The sequence below is a fragment of the Gigantopelta aegis genome, chromosome 5 (genome assembly GCF_016097555.1).
Source record: "Gigantopelta aegis isolate Gae_Host chromosome 5, Gae_host_genome, whole genome shotgun sequence".
Classification (NCBI taxonomy): Eukaryota; Metazoa; Mollusca; class Gastropoda; order Neomphalida; family Peltospiridae; genus Gigantopelta; species Gigantopelta aegis.
The window spans coordinates 7,654,435-7,678,903 of record NC_054703.1 but is presented as its reverse complement, the minus strand read 5'-3'; the positions used below and the strand labels follow the sequence as shown (position 1 = coordinate 7,678,903).

General features: G+C 31.2%; 1 protein-coding gene across 8 annotated transcripts in view; it reads right to left on the bottom strand.

The window, feature by feature from the left end:
* Nucleotides 1–4,244: 4,244 nt before the first annotated feature.
* The window catches only part of LOC121373230 (protein couch potato-like), a 237,592-nt gene continuing 217,367 nt past the window's right edge, over nt 4,245–24,469 (bottom strand). For 7 of the 8 annotated variants that reach the window (XM_041499719.1, XM_041499721.1, XM_041499722.1 and 4 more), the window contains 3 exons: nt 21,369–21,438; nt 16,738–16,885; nt 4,245–5,854 (listed from right to left, as the gene is read on the bottom strand). In XM_041499719.1, coding sequence (XP_041355653.1) covers nt 16,760–16,885; nt 21,369–21,438 — 196 coding nt within the window. In that variant the 3' untranslated portion in view covers nt 4,245–5,854; nt 16,738–16,759. Of the gene's footprint in view, nt 5,855–16,737; nt 16,886–21,368; nt 21,439–24,469 lie in introns of those variants that run through there. The other variant, XM_041499726.1, reaches the window with a different exon arrangement.

The window sequence follows — 24,469 nt, the reverse complement described above, 5'->3', positions numbered from 1 at the left end:
TTCAAGTACGTGTGCATCTATTTATTAAGTTTCATGTTTCTGCTATTGTTACTTCTTAAGAGTTTAGACAAGTATGTGTGCATCTATTTGTTAAGTTTCATGTTTCTGCTATTGTTACTTCTTAGAGTTTAGACAAGTATGTGTGCATCTATTTATTAAGGTTCATGTTTCTGCTATTGTTACTTCTTAAGAGTATAGACAAGTATGTGTGCATCTATTTATTAAGGTTCATGTTTCTGCTATTGTTAGAGTTTAGACAAGTAAGTGTGCATCTATTTATTAAGGTTCATGTTTCTGCTATTGTTACTTCTTAGAGTATAGACAAGTACGTGTGCATCTATTTATTAAGTTTCAAGTTTCTGTTATTGTTACTTCTTAGAGTATAGACAAGTATGTGTGCATCTATTTATTAAGTTTCAAGTTTCTGCTATTGTTACTTCTTAAGAGTTTAGACAAGGCATTAGATAGAGATTCATGGAATCGATCCACTATTTTACCAAATTTCCCTTGGACTGCATTGTGCAGAGATACGGTCTTGATCATGGATAACAATTGTTTCATTCACATTTCAATTAACTTATACTTTACATCTCAAGTATCTGATACTCTTTTACATTGATATTTATTAGTTTTGAAACGAGATGTAATTAAATTAAAAATTAAATCACATTGATATTTTACACTATAATACTTGTTAAATTATATAATAGTTTAACACATGATGGGAATAGTAAAACTATAATATAATAGCCTGGCAACTATACATTGTCTGGTAAAATATGCTATTGACATGGAGACTGGAATAAAACAAAAATTATTTCTTAAATCTTCTTAAAGATTTAGATAGAGAATATAAAGAAACTTTATGTACAAAACCCCATATAATTATGGAGTATTAATTAAAGTAATGAAGTCTAACGACTTGTCCCTGACTGTTACAAAGTCTGACCCTGAGTATCAGCCATGGACAAATTAGTACTTGAAATTTAAAAAATATATATTTCAACCAGTACACAGATAACAGTCACTTGGTTCATTTTACTATTTTTAAATATCACACATGATTTATTACAATTAATTACCTCTATACCACATTCTTATTTTATTTCCATACTCTACCAACTATGTTCTAATTTATTTGAATCCTTACACAAGATGTTGAAAATATTTATGATTGTTTTTACCCTGGTTTAAGTCAAATAAATTAATATATTACCAGATATACCCTGGTTATTTCAACTAACTACATGTACTCTATAAATGTACACTAGCTAATAGGATATCTGTGTATTATAATTAACAAATGCATACTACTTGCTAAACGTATATTCCTGTTTATTTCAACAGTGCACAGAAGATTGCAGCAATATTTGTTTTACCCTGGTTGTTGTAATTAACAAATGCATATACTACTAGCTATACATCTTGATTTAATAAATTAACAAATGTATGCAGCAATAGCTAACAGCAGAATCTTGGTTAATTTTAATTTTACCAAAATGTACTACTAGTTAATAGACATGTCTTAGTTGATTTTAATTTAATTCATATACATGTATTACTATTATAATAACAATATCTTAGAATATTTCAATTACAATGTATATACTACTAGCTAATAGTCATATCATGGTTTATTTTAATTAACAAATGCATATGATGTATATTTAGAAAGTAAATATATAGGTACTACTATTTAAAATGTATATAATGGATTACTTCAACCAATACAGAGATTGCAACTGCAGCAATTTTTAAATTAACACATACACACGCACGTAAATACAATCAGTCACAGCCAATAATTTGCCTAATTCCATTGGACAAAAATTTCACAAGTAAGGAATTCTACATGCATCTATAAAAGTGTACTTCAAGTAAAGTTGAATAACAAAGATAAGACAGCAAACAGACTGCTGGAAACATTTAGAATTGTTCTTGAAAAATGGCCTTTCTAAAAAACAAGAAAAACAAGCATTAATTGTTGACATGAAATTAACATTATTGTTTTGAGAAACTGGATATTGCTACACAGGTTTTCCCCACCATCAGTTATTTCACTTTTAAAGAACAAAAATCTCCATATAATAATTTCAGTGAGTTGAGTGAGTTGCTTTTGGGTTGGGTTTCTTAATGTATAAGCCCAAGACATTTTTAAATACTTAATTATTTTGTTTAAAAACAAATTGTCTTTAAGCCTAAGACAAATTCTGAAAAACTTTAGATTATTAGATGCTTAATTATTTTGTTTTAAAAAATGTCTTTAAGCCCATGACAAATTCTGAAAACTTTACATTTTTAAATGCTTAATTATTTTGTTTTAAAAAAACAACAACAACCTTGCTTATTAACTCACTTAAATAAGAAAAAACATTTCAAAAGCTTTTATCAATTTTGTAATAAAGATTGCACTTTAATATACCCTGTAAGTACTGAAGGAAAACATACACTCCTAATATTGAACAGCATTGTTAATAAATAATTTGTTAATATTAACTGTTGTTACACAGTGTATAAACAATTGCACTTCTACATACCCTGTGAAACGATATGTTCTCATAAGGCAAACATCCCACAATAATCCCAATGGGTATAAAAGGATTTCATGTTGTAGATCAAAAACAGAGAAGAATTTGTAAACATACATGTATATTATACAAAAACACACAATCAATGGATTTTCTTAGATTACTTTCAAATCTAATTATTTTGTCTCATAAATATATTTCTCTTTGTTGCGGAATGCCGATTTGCTCTCATTTCATACTTCAATAAAATATTTGCAGGAAAAAATGGAATGGGACACTGTAAATATTTTGTATTATGTTACAAATATATTTTTGCTAAGAACACTAAATTGCAGAACAAATTAAGGTCTAGAGAACTGTCCATATATTATAGTCTGCTTGTGTGAAAAGAGAAACAGAAAATTGGTATATAACTGCATACTAAATAATGCTAAAAATCATATAAAAACATGTTGTTTCAAACCCATACCTATTTCCATAAAACTATTTTACCAAAAATATGTATGCAAATAAATAAAGTTTCTTAACAAATTATCATCAGCTGTATAGATTAAATCTAATTATCTTAACAAATTATCATCAGCTGTATAGATTAAATCTAATTATCTTAACAAATTATCATCAGCTGTATAGATTAAATCTAATTATAATACAGGGATGAAGATAAAATGCTGAAACAACAAAGGTATGCAGTTTCACCCGCATTGTTACTATTAATAGATAATGCAAAAGCACAACTGTGCATGCAATTACTTTATCTTGGCTTAATCATCAGTTGCTTGTATACAACATGTATCCAATTTGATGGCAATTTGTAATGAAAGGGGTTTTGGGTTTTTCTTCAATTACAATATTTTCAAAATATGTTACCCGAGTTGGTATGGGTTTAAAACTTTAAAATATGTTTTTATATGAATTCAGCTTTATTAATGATAGAACTTCATACCAATTCATTGGTTCTCTCTCGATGGAAGCGGACTATACATGCAGGAACGACAATGATGTATTCAAAATGAAAATTTATTCACATTTTCTTCTCACAACAATCATTTATTGCTTGTATTTGCTTCGGGGTTTCATACAGTTTGTAAATCTAAAATGTTATTTATTTTCACTTTTTGATAGTAATTTTGTTTTAACTGACAAACAGCCCCAAAATTATTAAGTTCTGAAAACTGTGTTAAAACAAAATGTCTTGTCATTTTATTTTGAAGTCAGTTTTATAGTCAAATATTTAAAAATTAACATGTTTTATTAAGAAAACAATTTAACTTATCTATAACATGACCTACTCAAGTATGCAACATGACATTTAAAACATAGTTAAGCTTTAATTAAGAAGAAAATATTGGGGTGCAAGTAAGGTGTCTAAAAAAGAATGCAAGTTAGTGTGTGAAAAACTGCCTCAAATACTAAAACACTGGAATGGCACAAGATTTGAAAATGATTAAATTAAAACAATGTTTTGTTTAACGACACCACTAGAGCACATTGATTAATCAATCATCGGCAATTGGATATCAAACATTTGGAAATTCTGACATGTAGTGATAAAAGGAAACCTGCTGCACTTTTCCTAATGCAGCAAGGAATCTTTTATATGCACTTTCCCACAGACAGGAAAGCACATACCATGGCCTTTTATCAGTTGTGGTGCACTTTTTGGAATGAGGAAAACCCCAGTCAGTTGAGTGAATCCACCGAGGTAGTTCGATCCTGCGATGCAAGCACCTCAAATGAGCACTCAATGGACTGAGCTAAATCCTGTTCCTCATAACCAAAAAACAAAAAACCTGAATTTCAATAGAATTTTTTTAAGTAATGTGTAATTTGACATTTTAACAAAAGCTATAGTAACCAAAACTGTTAAACATGCAGGTCACAAGTGGGAAAATATTTGTAATATATAAATGAAACAAACGTCATTTTGTACCAAATCATTAAAAAAAAAAAAAATCAGAATAAAATGAATGCTGCATTCCAGTGTTTTGTTATTTGGAAAACAGGACCAAAGAAAGGCCAAGTTTTGGCTAATGCACTATGGGATAGCACATTTTACTGTCACTGCAGATATGTTTTAACAGAATGGACGGAACAAGATGTCAGTAGGGGCAGATAACTAATCAGACAGTTAAAAAGAAATTTGAAAGACTATTTGGGCACCATGAAAATGTCTGAGTCCACTATATTTTATCAAGAAAATCATTATTTTGGACATACACATTTTCAGTTTTTTTGTTTTTTTGTTTTTAGTTATTCAGCAATTACAAACTGGATAAAAAAAAAAATATTGAAGTTAAATGTAATTAAAGATTATTAAAAAGAAATGATTCCAAAATAGAACAAAATATTTTTAACCAAAATTATTTAATAATAATAATTTAATTATTTTCTTAGTTTCCTGTATGAAGAAGAAATGTAAAATCAGAAATAAGGATAACTAATTAAAAATCTATTGCCATATATCATATTACTGTCTACTAGGTTACCTGCCCCTGGGATCAATACTCTTTTTACTTTATTTTTTTTTATTTTTTTATGAAACAAAATGATTGCTACTATTCACATTTTTAATACCATAACACTGCATGTGAAGCTTACAACAATATATGAGAGAAAAAGAAAGATGATACAAATGTAAAAAGATTTTAGTTCATCCCATGCCATTGCCTACAAATAGAGACACAATGAAATTGTCGTTCTTCAAAACATGAATTTCTCTTTGAAATGTATTAAATTAGCTCCCTTTAAACTAGAATATTACCTGCCTTTAAATTAGATTATTACCTCCCTTTAAAGATGAAATTGTCTCCCTTTAAATCATCAAATTATCTACATTTAAATGAATACAACTCTGTTTCAAATATTTGTATCTTAAAACATGATCATGTTGTTCAAATCTATTTAATTTGTAATAAAAGTTTGCCAAGCAACAAATCTTCATCTCCACATATTCAAAATCTCACTTATAAACATAGAAACAAATATACATATACGAAAACAAATAGATTCCAAAAACAAAATGTCATATACATGTACATATATATATATATATATATATATATATATAATACACTGGAAAAGAAAACAATTGTATATATATCTAGCTTTGATAAGCACAGTCTTCTTTTTCTTCAATCAAAATGAACACAAGAGAGTTAGGGCAACTTTAAAACACTTTGTTGCCATAACAACACATGATTGATAAGTTATGATTGTAATATATCACATTGTATGGTCCATTATCCCATTTGATTCACATCCTAATAAACCGACATCATAGAAAGAGGACTGTTCATAACAGATAACAGTTCTTCTTTTTTACCCTGAAAAATAAGGAAGAAAACAAAAATATTATTTCAAATAGATATAGGGGTATAAATGAACAGAAGTATAAAAAATGTGAAATCTAAACAAAAACACAAATTTCAATCCCAAATAAATTCATAATGAAACCTCTCCACACTGGATTTGTTCCTTGGTGCTGAGGCTGTCCGCAGGGCTCAAACTTAATAGCAGTACCGACTGCAATTGCCGTCAATAAGGTATAAATTGCCGTAGGTAGAGAGCATCATTGATGGCACTTTTGTGCCGTCGGTAAAGCTCCTCAACAATAGCAAAATGTATACACCTGGTGTACATTATCTGCCAATATATAACATTGGCACATTTAAAAGATATCTAAATACAACAATATAGCTTTTCAGTAATTTTTATTTGCTGCAAATGTCACTTTTTTAAAAATTGCCATAGGCAGGCTCAAAATTGCCATTGGTGGATTGTTTCACCCATGGCAATTCTTTTAAAAATAGGATCATAGGGTTTAACGTGCTCATTCAGAACAAGCTGTTGTAGCGCACGCCTGTCATAGGCGCAGGTGTCTGCCCATACCGGTTCCTCCATCCAGGACAGAAAAAGGGTTTGGGGTGGGTGGGATTAACTGATCTATTACACGTTACACTAAGGACCGAATTTACAATGCTTAAACACCCGTGGTTAACAAAAAACAGGCTTCGTAAAATTCGGCTCAAATTTTTTAACGTATTTATTCTGTTACTTAATTTTAACATTCAAAGGATTTAAAGTGAATTTTGCTCAAAACAGACCATGCCTGTAGCTTCATATTTCAAATTTCAGTAATAAACATAGTTAAACATATAACTTTATGATAAAGTGAAGTTAAAACCAGACCAAACTAAATTTTTGTAGAAGATGATGCTATGTATATGTCAGGACTTCTAGAATTTTTATAAAATTCACTAGCCATGGGATCAGTAATTTTAGAAATTTACTAGCCACTATTAAAAATCCACTAGCCCTACTTTACTTTAAATAAATACAGTTTTACTAATTAATAGTAATAATCAGATGTCCCCTAAAGAAGGAGCTTAAAACACTAAGATTGGGGTGGGGGGTGGGTGGGGGTGGGTTACAGGATATTCATATTTAAAAAATAGACTAAAATACAGCATTTGACAACTTTTGTTTTAACTAGCCGTTGGGTATGGTACTGTTAGTTATTTAATAGCCCAACGTTGAATATCGCTAGCCATGGGATTTGGACTACCATAATCTATAATCAATATGTTTTAATTTCTAATAAAGACTATTTCAATTTTATAAAATTACAGAAAATCCTGCCTTGAAATAGCTTAAGGCTATAAGGGAAAACAGCTAAGAGTCATATACCGTATATCTTCGCCTATAAGTCAAATTTTTTTCACCCAAAAATTATTTTATAACTTGAGGGGTCGACTTATAAGAGGGTAAAAAAAATTCACCCAAAAATATTACCATTTTGGGGATTATTTTACAAGTTTTATTGTTGAAGTATGCCCTGTATTTATACTCAAATATGTTAATTTGACACATTTATTTGTTTGTAACCTTTTTTTGGGGGCATTAGAACGGTTTTGGTTGTGCAAAAAGGCGTGCGATCTCACTCACATGCCAATAGAACAGTCCACTTAGTTAAAATAACAGTCATCACTAATAGCAAAAATGTAAACAATACTAACTACCTGTTGCCTGATTTTATTTTGAAATCTGGTCACTGGCATTAATGGTTGTTCAAACAATGTTTTGTCGGTGATTAACTTCATGAATATTACTGAGCTGACCCTTAAAACAGCTTAGACTGATATATCTGCAGTTCACTAGAGTAATAGGGACATACATAAAAACCAGTGTACTTTCCAGAGTTATCCTCCTTACATGTAGTAATATGGCGGCAAAATATGTGATTAACTGATACTTTCAGTTTTATTGTATTTGTAGTGATCTGTTGCCAGTGTTTATAAATAAAGTTGTTGTCTGTGCACAAAACCATGCTGTACAGTGCCATACGGTAACAGCCAAACAGCTTTCACTATCTACTAAGGGAATATTTCGTTTTGATGCTATGTTACTTGTTTGCGATGTACAAAACGTGAAAACCGAAGTTTGTAAAATAATTTTCTTTTGTTCAAATATTGTACATTATTGTTCTCATGTTCTGAAAATAAGAAATACTTCAATATTTATAAGTTGTTTTTCATGGGTCGACTTATAAACGGGTCAATAAAAAAATAAGTTTTCAGGGCTTGAAATTAGGGACTCGACTTATAGCCGAGATCGACTTACAGGCGAACATATATGGTACTCTTCACTCTGAGCAACACATTTTTACACTGACCTAAGACAGAAAACTTAAGATTTTTAAATCACATCAAAAATTTAAGAATGAATGCCACAGTGGAATTAGTTTGTTAGTAAAACAGCCATGCAGCAACCAATCATTATTAGGAACACATGTCAGTCACATGACAAACGATCAGCCAATCATTATTAGCAACACATGTTGGACATATGACAAACAATCAGCCAATCATTATTAGCAACACATGTTGGTCACATGACAAATGATCAGCCGATCATTAATAGCAACATATGTTGGTCACATGACAAACAATCAGCCAATCATTATTAGCAACACACGTCGGTCACATGACAAACGATCAGCCAATTGTTAGGATATATTGGTAATGTTAGACTGTACACCAAACTGGCTAGATGGGGTAATTCATGAGATAGGCAAATTCAATGGCAAATGGCAAATAATTAAAGAATTTTATGTTGCCATAACAATATAAACTCATAATTTTATAATGAAAACCCAACTGCTCAATGTCTTAACCCCAAACAACCCAGGTTTCTCTTTTTAGTTTGACAATGCATCATGCATGTAGGTTGATGACCTGCCTCAGTGGTGTTGCAGTTAACTTATCAGATATACGGCTGGTAGGTACTGGGTTTGCAGCCCGGTACCACCTGCTCCCACCCAGAGCGAGTTCTGACGACTCAATGGGTAGGTGTACAACCACAATGTACCCTCTTTTTATCCATTATTCACTAACCCACTTTCTTGGATAGACAGCCCAGATAGCTGAGATGTGTGCCCAGGACAGTGTGCTTGAACCATAATTGGATATAAGCATGAAAATAAGTTTAAATGAAATAAATGTAGGTTGATCAGTAAAACTGAAAAAGGTATTTTTTTATCAACCCACAGGCACCTGACCCCAACTAAAAGAAGAGTATAAACAGAGGTAAATTGGTGGGGAAATCTAATATTAAAGAATTTAAGAAACCTGGCTCACAAAACTCTCACAACTGTCGGTGGGATGGTGCATATAAAACATCCATTGCTACTAGTGGCAACATGTAGCAGGCTTTCGTCTCTAAGACTATAATTTTGTTTTGTTTAACGACACCACTAGAGCACATTGATTTATTAATCATCAGCTGTTGGATGTTAAACATTTGGTCATTTTGACATATGGTCTCAGAGAGGACACCTGCTACAGTTTTCCATTAGCAGCAGAGATCTTTTACATACACCGTCCCACAGACAGGACAACACATACGATGGCCTTTGATATACCAGTCATGATGCACTGGCTGGAACGAGAAATAGCCCAATGGGGCCACCGACAAGGATATAGATCCAAATGTATGACATTGAATAGCCTATGATTAATACATTAATGTGCTCCAGCTTTAACTTGAATTTTTAATTCACAGTGCAATGCAAAAAGACTTGCAAGGACAATGTGATATGGCTTACAAGAGCTTAATGGAGCTTAACAGAGTTTAAGGGAGCTTAAGAGAACTTAATGGAGCTTAATAGAGCTTAAAAGTTTAATGGAGATCAAGACAACTTAATGGAGCTTAATGGAGCTTAAGAGAGCTTAATGGAGCTTAAGAGTTTAATAGAGCTCCAGACACCTTAATGGAGCTTAATGGAGCTTAAGAGATCTTAATAGAGCTTAAGAGGTTAACAGAACTCAAGACAGCTTAATGGAGCTTAATAGAGCTTACTAGAGCTAAATAGAGCTTAATGGAGCTTATGAGAGCTTAATGGAGCTTATGAGAGCTTTGTGAATTAGGCCCCAGAAATACACAGTTGTGTACAATAAAAACTAAAACCAATATTTAATTTTGTTCATGATTGTTTATCCATTCACATGAATTTGCCTTTTGTATTACTGTATACTGACTGAAATGTAACAGTGGAGGAAAAACAAACACAAAACTGAACTATTTACCCCATTCATCTTTCAGAAGTCAAAAACCTTTAGATGGAGGAAAAAAGTATGGTAATATTTATTTGTTTCAACATTAATAAAAATGTTCTAATAAGATTCCATTTTATTATGGCATCAACGTTCATTGTTCGGGTTATTCTAGATATCATCAAATTGCTGGAGTGGAGGGAGGTTAGTAATGTTTGTAGTTCAAATTGGCTGGTAATAGAAATCTTTCTATTTACATGTACAAGTAGGTCCTTTTTCACCAATACTGGCCCACTAAAGTTAATTTATCCATTCCAGGCCATCTCACCAGCCATGCCAGAGGGACGAGCCCAAAACCATAGTCAATTCAACTTGAAATTTTCCTCCAAGTAATTTCATATGTATTTTTTAAAGTTAAAATTGAGTAGGAAATAAAATTCATATATATATATATATATTACAAGCACAGAGAAAGTTCTAAACATGTAGAATTTTACATATACTGATATTCTAAGCAAGGAATTCTCATTTCAGTAATGTAAAAAGCTCTGCTAGTTGTAAAGATTTTACAATGCATGTGTGGTTACAAAATTAGGACTGCCCCTTTAAGAAACAGCAAGTAATAAAGGTCTTGCTATGAATGTACTGAATCTACAGAGCATTGTAAAACTACTGAAAGGATGCATATACATAAGAGCTATCTATAAACTGAATAATGGCAACTTCTACTTGAAGAGAAATGCAAATATTTTACGAAAGATTATAAAACTATATTTAATAATTATAGCCATGCATGTTCTACAAAATATTATAGAATGAATGAATGAATGAATGAATGAATGTTTAATGAAATACATTGGCTATTGTGTGTCAAACTAAGGTAAAATATGTGAAGTATATGTGAACACAGATTTCTCAGCAGTGTAAAATATGTGAAGTATATGTGAACTTCAAGCACTGATTTCTCAGCAGTCTAATTAATGAATACAAAGTATATGTGAACTGCAAACAAAAAATATTTCTGAGTCTAAAATGTGTGAAGTATAATATGTAATGCATGTGGCATATACAAGTATATATGTAATGCATGTGACATATACAGGTATATATGTAATGCATTTGACATATACAGGTATATATGTAATGCATGTGACATATACAAGTATATATGTAATGCATGTGACATATACAAGTATATATGTAATGCATGTGACATATACAGGTATATATATAATGCATTTGACATATACAGGTATATATGTAATGCACGTGACATATACAAGTATATATGTAATGCATTTGACATACATGTATACAAGTATATATGTAATGCATGTGACATATACAAGAATATATGTAATGCATGTGACATATACAGGTATATATGTAATGCATGTGACATACAGGTATATATGTATTGCATGTGACATATACAAGTATATATGTAATGCATGTGACATATACAGGTATATATGTAATGCATTTGACATATACAGGTATATATGTAATGCATGTGACATATACAGGTATATATGTAATGCATTTGACATACATGTATACAAGTATATATGTAATGCATGTGACATATACAAGAATATATGTAATGCATGTGACATACAGGTATATATGTAATGCATGTAACATATACAAGTATATATGTAATGCATGTGACATGATGTAATGCATGTGATATATACAGGTATATATGTAATGCATTTGACATATACAGGTATATATGTAATGCATGTGACATATACAGATATATATGTAATGCATGTGACATATACAGGTATATATGTAATGTATGTGACATATACAGGTATATATGTAATCCATGTGACATATACAGGTATATATGTAATGCATGTGACATATACAGGTATGTAATGCATTTGACATATAGAAGTATATATGTAATGCATGTGACATATACTGGTATATATGTAATGCATGTGACATATACAGGTATATATACAAGTATATATGTAATGCATGTGACATATACAAGTATATATGTAATGCATGTGACATATACAGGTATGTGATGCATTTGACATATACAAGTATATATGTAATGCATGTGACATATACAGGTATATATGTAATGCATGTGACATATACAAGTATATATGTAATGCATGTGACATATACAAGTATATATGTAATGCATTTGACATATACAGGTATATATGTAATGCATGTGACATATACAAGTATATATGTAATGCATGTGACATATACAAGTATATGTGTAACGCATGTGACATATACGAGCATATATGTAATGCATTTGACATATACGAGTATATATGTAATGCATGTGACATATACAGGTATATATGTAATGCATGTGACATATACAGTAATATATGTAATGCATGTGACATATACAGGTATATATGTAATGCATGTGACATATACAGGTATATATGTAATGCATGTGACATATACAAGTATATATGTAATGCATGTGACATATACAAGTATATATGTAATGCATGTGACATATACAGGTATATATGTAATGCATTTGACATATACAGGTATATATGTAATGCACGTGACATATACAAGTATATATGTAATGCATTTGACATACATGTATACAAGTATATATGTAATGCATGTGACATATACAAGAATATATGTAATGCATGTGACATATACAGGTATATATGTAATGCATGTGACATACAGGTATATATGTATTGCATGTGACATATACAAGTATATATGTAATGCATGTGACATATACAGGTATATATGTAATGCATTTGACATATACAGGTATATATGTAATGCATGTGACATATACAGGTATATATGTAATGCATTTGACATATACAAGTGTATATGTAATGCATTTGACATACATGTATACAAGTATATATGTAATGCATGTGACATATACAAGAATATATGTAATGCATGTGACATACAGGTATATATGTAATGCATGTAACATATACAAGTATATATGTAATGCATGTGACATGATGTAATGCATGTGATATATACAGGTATATATGTAATGCATTTGACATATACAGGTATATATGTAATGCAAGTGACATATACAGGTATATATGTAATGCATGTGACATATACAGTTATATATGTAATGCATGTGACATATACAGGTATATATGTAATGTATGTGACATATACAGGTATATATGTAATGCATGTGACATATACAGGTATATATGTAATGCACGTGACATATACAGGTATGTAATGCATTTGACATATAGAAGTATATATGTAATGCATGTGACATATACAGGTATATATGTAATGCATGTGACATATACAGGTATATATGTAATGCACGTGACATATACAGGTATGTAATGCATTTGACATATAGAAGTATATATGTAATGCATGTGACATATACAGGTATATATGTAATGCCTGTGACATATACAGGTATATATACAAGTATATATGTAATGCATGTGACATATACAAGTATATATGTAATGCATGTGACATATACAGGTATGTGATGCATTTGACATATACAAGTATATATGTAATGCATGTGACATATACAGGTATATATGTAATGCATGTGACATATACAAGTATATATGTAATGCATGTGACATATACAAGTATATATGTAATGCATGTGACATATACAGGTATATATGTAATGCATGTGACATACAGGTATATATGTATTGCATGTGACATATACAAGTATATATGTAATGCATGTGACATATACAGGTATATATGTAATGCATTTGACATATACAGGTATATATGTAATGCATGTGACATATACAGGTATATATGTAATGCATTTGACATACATGTATACAAGTATATATGTAATGCATGTGACATATACAAGAATATATGTAATGCATGTGACATACAGGTATATATGTAATGCATGTAACATATACAAGTATATATGTAATGCATGTGACATGATGTAATGCATGTGATATATACAGGTATATATGTAATGCATTTGACATATACAGGTATATATGTAATGCATGTGACATATACAGATATATATGTAATGCATGTGACATATACAGGTATATATGTAATGCATGTGACATATACAGGTATATATGTAATGCATGTGACATATACAGGTATATATGTAATGCATGTGACATATACAAGTATATATGTAATGCATGTGACATATACAGGTATATATGTAATGCATGTGACATATACAGGTATATATGTAATGCATTTGACATATACAGGTATATATGTAATGCATGTGACATATACAGGTATATATGTAATGCATTTGACATATACAAGTATATATGTAATGCTTTTGACATACATGTATACAAGTATATATGTAATGCATGTGACATATACAAGAATATATGTAATGCATGTGACATATACAGGTATATATGTAATGCATGTGACATATACAAGTATATATACAAGTATATATGTAATGCATGTGACATACAGGTATATATGTAATGCATGTAACATATACAAGTATATATGTAATGCATGTGACATATACAAGTATATATATGTAATGCATGTGACATATACAGGTATATATGTAATGCATTTGACATATACAGGTATATATGTAATGCATGTGACATATACAAGTATATATACAAGTATATATGTAATGCATGTGACATACAGGTATATATGTAATGCATGTAACATATACAAGTATATATATATGTAATGCATGTGACATATACAGGTATATGTGTAATGCATTTGACATATACAAGTATATATGTAATGCATGTGACATATACAGGTATATATGTAATGCATGTGACATATACAGGTATAGATGTAATGCATGTGACATATACAGGTATATATGTAATGTATGTGACATATACAGGTATATATGTAATGCATGTGACATATACAGCTATATATGTAATGCATGTGACATATACAGGTATGTAATGCATTTGACATATAGAAGTATATATGTAATGCGTGTGACATATACAGGTATATATGTAATGCATGTGACATATACAGGTATATGTACAAGTATATATGTAATGCATGTGACATATACAAGTATATATGTAATGCATGTGACATATACAGGTATGTAATGCATTTGACATATACAAGTATATATGTAATACATGTGACATATACAAGTATATGTGTAATGCATGTGACATATACGACCATATATGTAATGCATTTGACATATACGAGTATATATGTAATGCATGTGACATATACAGGTATATATGTAATGCGTGTGACATATACAGTAATATATGTAATGCATGTGACATATACAGTAATATATGTAATGCATGTGACATATACAGGTATATATGTAATGCATGTGACATATACAGGTATATATGTAATGCATGTGACATATACAGGTATATGTGTAATGCATGTGACATATACAAGTATATATGTAATGCATGTGACATATACAGGTATATATACAAGTATATATGTAATGCATGTGACATATACAGGTATGTAATGCATTTGACATACAGAAGTATATATGTAATGCATGTGACATATACAGATATGTAATGCATTTGACACACAGAAGTATATATGTAATGCATGTGACATATACAGGTATATATGTAATGCATGTGACATATACAGGTATATATACAAGTATATATGTAATGCATGTGTCATATACAAGTATATATGTAATGCATGTGACATATACAGGTATGTAATGCGTTTGACATATACAAGTATATATGTAATGCATGTGACATATACAGGTATATATGTAATGCATGTGACATATACAGTAATATATGTAATGCATGTGACATTTACAGGTATATATGTAATTCATGTGACATATACAGGTATGTAATGCGTTTGACATATACAAGTATATATGTAATGCATGTGACATATACAAGTATATATGTCATGCATTTGACATATACAAGTATATATATAATGCATGTGACATACAGGTATATATGTAATGCATGTGACATATACAGTAATATATGTAATGCATGTGACATATACAGGTATGTAATGCGTTTGACATATACAAGTATATATGTAATGCATGTGACATATACAAATATATATGTAATGCATGTGACATATACAAGTATATATGTAATGCATTTGACATATACAAGTATGTAATGCGTTTGACATATACAAGTATGTAATGCGTTTGACATATACAAGTATATATGTAATGCATGTGACATATACAAGTATATATGTAATGCATTTGACATATACTAGTATATATGTAATGCATGTGACATATACAGGTATATATGTAATGCATGTGACATATACAAGTATATATGTAATGCATGTGACATATACAAGTATGTAAGTAATGCACGTGACATATACAAGTATATATGTAATGCATACATTTATTTCTCAAACAGTATAATGCATGTGCATAATGCATGAAACAAGCACTACAGAAGTATCAAATATTTAGCACCTCCAAGTTTGACAATGTAAGTAATGATTTCTTTGACAATCTAAAATATGTGAAGTATAATATATAACTTTTTAACAGTCTAATGCATGTGAAGTATATGTGAACTGCAAGCACGAAACAAGCACTAAAGAAGCATCAATTATTTAGCATGTGGATGTTTGACAATGCAAGTAATGTATATAATCCTTACTTGTTGGATCTTTGAGATAGGGCTAAACTCCACTCACCACTTCACCCATTTTGTTTTTTGCATATTCTATTCGGAGTCCTCCCCGGTCAGAGGAGAGGAGAACAAAACCTTGAAGGCGATTCATCACAGTGGCAGCCTGAGTTACATCCTGGACAAAGAAACACAAAGAAAAACACCAATGAATTTTAGCTAAAAAGCAAGTGAGGTGCAGTGCAGGAAGGATGTATTTACTGTCCAGTAAAGGATCCCATGGGAGTGGCAGTCCTCCTATAGAAGAGCTACAGTGGTGCAGAAAGTACTCGCCAGCTCGCTAAATGCGAGTTAAAAAACTACCAGTCTAAAGGGTGATCTGTCTTTTTTATTTTACTTACTAATTAAAAAAAAAAGGTGATGTTTCCCACCAACAATTGGGGCGAATTGTCTGTGCGGGTGTTTAGACCAATTGGTATAGTTTATTGTGAAGTGGTCACTGTTTTGTGACCACGTGACATTCACTACTGTAATTTGGTACAAGACATTCTTTCCACTGCTCCGCTCCACGACTTTCTATTTCTTTCTACTTCGTATCCTGTACAACTTGCACTGTACACATAAGGCTGGAACTAGGTAACAACTAATATTCCAGTTACTGACCATTTTGCCCATAGCAAAGAGTTGTTATTTCATTTTATTGTCTTTGCTGTGTGCGTGCAGAAGTTCAATTCTTTGTAAATAAACTGTGAATCCTTTCCGGTGACTCGAATCGAGTTTGTCTTCAAATCAGAGTACTGTTATACTTACGAGAAAGCAAAAGTAGCAATAACACTTTTTAATCATTATTGGCAATACAAAGTATACAGTAAAATAGATTTGAAAGTTAATGAATTTTCTTTTGTTTAACAAACCCACTAGAAAACAATCATTTATTAATCATCAGCTATTGAATATCAACCATTTCGTAACTTTGACATATAGTCTTAGAGAGGAAACCTGCAACTTTTTCCATTAGTAGCAAGAGTTTTTTATATACACCATCCCACAGACAGGACAACACATACCACAGAATTTATATATCAGTCAGGGTGCATTGGCGTGAGCAAGAAAATAGCCCAATGGGGATCAATCCTAGAACAAAAAGGGCATCAGGCAAGCGTTTTACCACTGGGCTACATCCCGCCATGAACAATAGATCTAAAACATGTATCTCATAGTTGATAATTTAGTTATACGGTTAACCTTTATTATATGTGTATACAGTGCACAGCCAGCATAGAAGCAGCATTTGGTGTAATACAACACAATATATAGCACGCTTTACAAACATACTGAAGGCTGACATACAGAACTATAGTTAGGTCCAAAGTCCAGAGATGGAAGTGGGTTACGTCAGAAAGTCCAGAAATGGAAGTGGGTTACATCAGAAAGTCCAGAGATGGAAGTGGGTTACGTCAGAAAGTCCAGAGATGGAAGTGGGTTACGTCAGAAAGTCCAGAGATGGAAGTGGGTTACGTCAGAAAGTCCAGAGATGGAAGTGGGTTTACGTCAGAAAGTCCAGAGAAGGAAGTGGGTTACGTCAGAAAGTCCAGAGATGGAAGTGGGTTACGTCAGAAAGTCCAGAAATCTTAATAGTGGTGCATAGTTAGTATTGGGGGCTGGACGTAGCCCAGTGGTACAGCGTTTGATCGATGTGCTGTCAGTATGGGATCGATCCCCGTCGGTGGACCCATTGGGCTATTTCTCGTTCCAGCCAGTACACCACGACTGGTATATCAAAGGCTGTGGTATGTACTACCTTGTCTGTGGGATGGTGCACATAAAAGATCCCTTGCTACTAATTGGAAAGAGTAGCCCATGAAGTGGTGAGTGGGTTTCCTCTCTCAATATCTGTGTGGTCCTTAACCATATGTCTGACACCATATAACCATAAATAAAATGTGTTGAGTGCGTCATTAAATAAAACAGATTAGCACTTACATTATGATTGCACGATGGCCTAAAATGGTGACCCCATTCAGAATGTTTCAAAGTATCAACTAAATAGTTTTTGAGGGAGAATATGACTTTTTTTGGACAAACAGCGGAAAAAAACAGAAAATGTACAGATCATAAAAAATCCAGAATGCCAAATAAATATGGACATTTTTTATCACTGCCACATTAAAATAAAAACAAAATCTCAAAAATCTGAAAATACAGTTAAAACTTTGTTTTATTTAATGACATTAGTAGAGCACCCTGATTAATTTATTATCAGCTATTGGATGTCAAACATTAGGAAATCCTGACAGTGTTGAGAGATAATCCACTAAAAAATTTCCATTAATCAGCAGCAAGGAATCTTTTATATGCGTTTTCCTGCAGACAGGATAGCACATGACACGACCTTTGATGTACCAGGGATTCAATCTTTCAACCTAAAATACCAGGTGAGCCCTCAGTCAACTGAGCAAAATCCTGCCTCAGATTACCATATTGAGAAAAGTTTTAAAGACGAATATTTCGAACAGAAGAAATTTTATTTATTTACTCAAATTATTATATATAGTGTTTCATTCCTCCTATTATAGGAACATACATCAAATGGTAACTACTTTCAGAAAAAGAAAACAATTGTGAACTACTGTCGTTTTCTTAACAAGTAGACGTAACCAGTTCTGTCTGTCAAGTTCTTGTTACATTCCATTTCACAAAATATCTGTTACACGTCTCTACAGAACACAACAAACTGATTAGTGCATTAAAATACATACAGTTTTAAACAGAGAAGGCACGTATGGCATAAAATATGTAAAACAATTAAAGGTGCATATTCCTCTATGAAATTACACTGACACTGGATGTCGATGTAACCCATGCTAATCATGCAAAAACATTTTTTATATTTGGTATGGTGGGCAATCCTGACTGATGTGTATAGATAACCAACTCCCAATAGTAGAGGCTATATACATGGCCACTTATATGTTAAATTACACAGATGACAGCTTTCCTTGCTGTTGTATTTATGGAATGCATCTTTGTTATGCAATATTTAGCACAATGTGAATTTACGATAGTCGACTGGACATGAGTGCAAAAAGATTCGTGCAGTACGAAATTGCAGTATCATGTTATGTACAAAGAAGGTGGTCAGTAGTACATATCAAAAGGGGAGGAGTGGTCAGAACAGTTAGAACATATTTACAACCTCACAACTTAGAAATGTTTTGCAGAGAATATATAAACAGAATGTGAAACATTATGGCATTGCAGTTTAACACAATTTTATCACGGGGTTTTTTCAAGGTCTATAACTGTTGGTTTTATAGTCTGTTTAAGCCAACAACCAATGAAATGACCTGTAACTCTTTAATGAATAATGTTAGTTTGTCAATTAATGCTAAAACTCACATAAAAACATTAAATTGTAGCTCCATACCAATTCTCATATTAAAAATCAAATCATGTAAATAAAAAAACAGTTTCTTAACAAATTATCCTCAAATTGTATAGGATAAATCTCATTTTTAATTCAAGGGGTGAAGGCAAATTCTGGAACAGCCAAGGTTTGTAATCACAGCTAGTAATCAATATGCAATACATGGAGACTGCATATATAATGAGTTTACCTTGGCTGTTCCAATTGCTGCCTCCATCCCTGTATCAAAAGGGAGATTTAATGTATGCAATGCGATGGTAAAAATGTTTTTTGTATTTTTTTTTACATCAATTTTGTTTTAATGTCATGAGATTTGGTATCGAAGGAAGGAAATGTTTTTTAGTTAACGATGCACTCAACACCTTTTATTTATGGTTATATGGTGTCAAACATATGATTAAGGAAAACACAGATGTTGAAAGAGGAAACTCGCTGTCACTCTTTTCAATTAGCAGCAAGGTATGTTTTATATGCACCATCCCACAGACAGGATAGTACATACCATGGCCTTTGTTACACCAGTTGTGGAGCACTGGCTGCAACAAAAAATAGCCCAATGAGTCCACCGATGGGGATCGATCCTGGACTGATCATGCATCAAGTGAACACTATACCACTGGCCCCGAGAGAGTTGGTATGGAGTTAAAACTTAACTTGTTATTACAGGAGTTTTTAGCATTATTCATTACAGAGTTACATTTCATTGGTTCGCTTCTGATGCAATAATCAACTTTATCATCCATTAAAGGCTTTTGTAGCAGATATCGCTGGCACTATAATCTTGATTGGTCAAATTGTAATCACAAGACAATGTTTTGTTATGTCACTGTGATTGTTTCAGTGCTAAACCTACCATTAGTGACGTCACGCCACTGCCGTTCTGCTAGTTAACGAGTCTACCGCTGACATTCAACCCACATTACTAACATTGTTTACAACTGTCGCAAATGAAAAGAATGATAATGGATGATAAAAAGAATACCCCTCCTGATGTCTTGCGATATCATAATTTATCAGCACTCGTTGATAAAAGTATAAAATCCTCGACAAGCCTCGGGTTTCATACTTTTATCAGCAATTGCTGATAAATTATAATATCACAAGACATTTGGGGAGTATCCTCTATGTAGCAAAAAAACCAAACCCTGATAATATACATATTATGTTAGCAGAGGAATATACACGTTTAATAATCCTATTCAAAGCAGGGTTGGGTATAAAAGTGGGAACTGACCTGGAACTCTACAAAGGCTACGGGTGAACCGCCTTTATTGTGCATTCGTAGTCGTGAAAACCCTTTGAAACTGAAATGTAAGTGAGGCTATGTGTGAGAAACAGAACAGCAGATCAAGGCACACCATAACATATCAAGACTATTTTAGCTGCTACTCTTACTTTATTCAACTTATTATAACGTGCCTATGTCCAAAAGAGGTTCAGGCACGTCCATTCCACGTCCAGTCTCTGGCAAGGCCAGTAGCTGGACACTGGACAGAATATCAAGACTATTTTAATAACTGGTATTATTGATACTATTTTCTTTACATCAATTCCAAGTTGCAAGTTTATTTAATGAACTCCTGTTAGGAGTTTGTTAATCATAATTTAGGTTTGAAGGGATGTTTTTTTTTACATTCCTGGTAATTTAGTTTTGAAGGGATGTTTTTGACATTGCTGATTAGATTTTGGGGTCATTGGTTTGCTTATTTTTCTGTCATAATTTAAAATGTGGGGTTTTTTAAAATTTAAATTGGTCTGTTTTTCTCAAGTTAAAATACCAAATATTGGGCTTTTTTTATCAAAATTTACAGCATTATTAAATGAAAATATTTTTACCTTTACTAGCAGACATTTTAGTTTGGATTAACTGATATTTTAATTTGGATAATTGTATCAAGTAAGCTTTCAAAATCGTATTATCTGAATTTTGAAGGGTTTTTTTTAACAAATATTTTCAAAATAATTATGTTTCTCTACTAATTATATTATATGAATAAAAATTGAGACAATGAAATTGCTTTCAAGGTTTTATTTTTGGAACACTGAAGTTTCTTTAAACTATGAACACTGAAATTGTTTTCAAATATTATTTGAAACTGAAATTTATTCAAATTATATTATCTGAATACTGAAATTTCTCCAAATTATTCAAATTATATTATTTAAACATTTATACTTCTTTTTTTTCAAATTATATTATTTGAAAAATGACATTTCTTTAAATTATACTATTTGAACACTGAAGTCTCTTTAAATTATATTATTTGAACACTGAACCTTTTTTCAAATTATATAATTCAAACACTGAAGGTTCTTGTCACAGATTAAATCATTTTAACACTGGAAACTCTGTATAAGTTCCTGTTAGAAGCTAGAGTCAAGATCATTGGTAATGGTGGACTATTCTCTCTAAGTCTTGATAAATCATGGCTTGAGGTAACAGAACAATAATGCATTGCAATGTCGTGTTTACAGCCAGTGGGGTATGCACAGGGTCAGATTGCATTGTGAGTAGGAATACATCAAAAAGTAGTGCCAAAATGCTGCACAGAATTGACAAGATGGTTGTTAGTGCTGGAAAGTAATACTGCCCCATTCCAGTGCTGTTTAATATTCATGATGTCTATTTATAGATGATTATTGACAACAATAATATTTTTATCATAATTTTTTCTGCTACAAGTTAATTTGGCTTATCTTGAACAAAAAATATTTATTTATTTATATACAGTATATATATATACATTTGTATATATATTTATATGTTTATATGTTTATTTATTTATTTATTTATTCATTTATTTATTTCATGTATTTAATTGACTATAGTATGTTTTAACTGAGAACCATTAAGTATGCTTAACCAAAACAATAAAATTGCCCCTAGCTAGATTTCCAATGCTCTACGTAATATGCTAATTATATTTATTTATGCATCTTGACAATAATAATCCCTCTTTCAAGTACTCTACTTAATATTCATGAGATCTATTTATTTATGCATCTTGACAATAATAATCCCTCTTTCAAGTGTTCTATTTAATATTCATGAGATATATTTATTTATGTATCTTGACAATAATAATCCCTCTTTCAAGTACTCTACTTAATATTCATGAGATCTATTTATTTATGCATCTTGACAATAATAATCCCTCTTTCAAGTGTTCTGCTTAATATTCATGAGATATATTTATTTATGTATCTTGACAATAATAATCCCTCTTTCAAGTACTCTACTTAATATTCATGAGATCTATTTATTTATGCATCTTGACAATAATAATCCCTCTTTCATGTGTTCTATTTAATATTCATGAGATCTATTTATTTATGTATCTTGACAATAATAATCACTCTTTCATGTGCTCTATTTAATATTCATGAGATCTATTTATTTATGCATCTTGACAATAATATCTCAAAACAAATAGTTTAAAATTCTAATCTACTTTAAAAAATTAAATAAAATATTTATATAGCCAAACAGATTATGTACATTACACATGTATCTAGAAACCTAACTAATGTATTGCCTACCAAAAATAAAATTAAATATGTATGCAGATGAAGAATTCAGGAGTTGAAATTAACACAGATTTACATAATTAGAAAAGAAGGTAATTAACACAGATTTACATAATTAGAAAAGAAGATAACTAAAATTAATCCGATGTGCATACATCTTTTTATCATAATCATTTTGCAACAAATTAACTTTTTTTTAAATTTATTATTTTTATTTAAAGTTATATAGGATCTACATATAGGTTATAAAGAAACTAAAATTGTAGGTTTTACTTCATTTTCAAAGCCTTATAAAAAATCTACTCAGAAAATTCAATTGAATTATTAAATGAGTTAGGCTTACATTTTTGTTCTCATTTATATTCCTACCACATACATACTGAATATATTATGGTGTGCAAACAAAGCAAAGAATATAATAACTAGTGCGGAATTGAAAATGCACGAGAAAAACCAACCTCTGTAGTAAATACACTGGAAATGAACCCTGTCCATGCCATCACCATACAAATACACGTACCAACAAATACTTTACGACTTGTGCATCAAAATACACTGAACACGAAACCCTATCATACGTACAAACCACAACTGGATACAAGAACATTAACTAATAAACTATTAACTAATAAACCTGTATTTAACCCCCACTCATGGCTAGCTCAAAGATTTTGAAAAATATTTCAAAAAAACAAATTTCAAACTTTTCTGTTTTTTTTTTTTTGTCTTCACAAATTGGCGACTTTGGTGAATGACGGCACGATGCCTGAGCTCCGCCACTGACTTAATTTGGCAGTTGTAAATTTT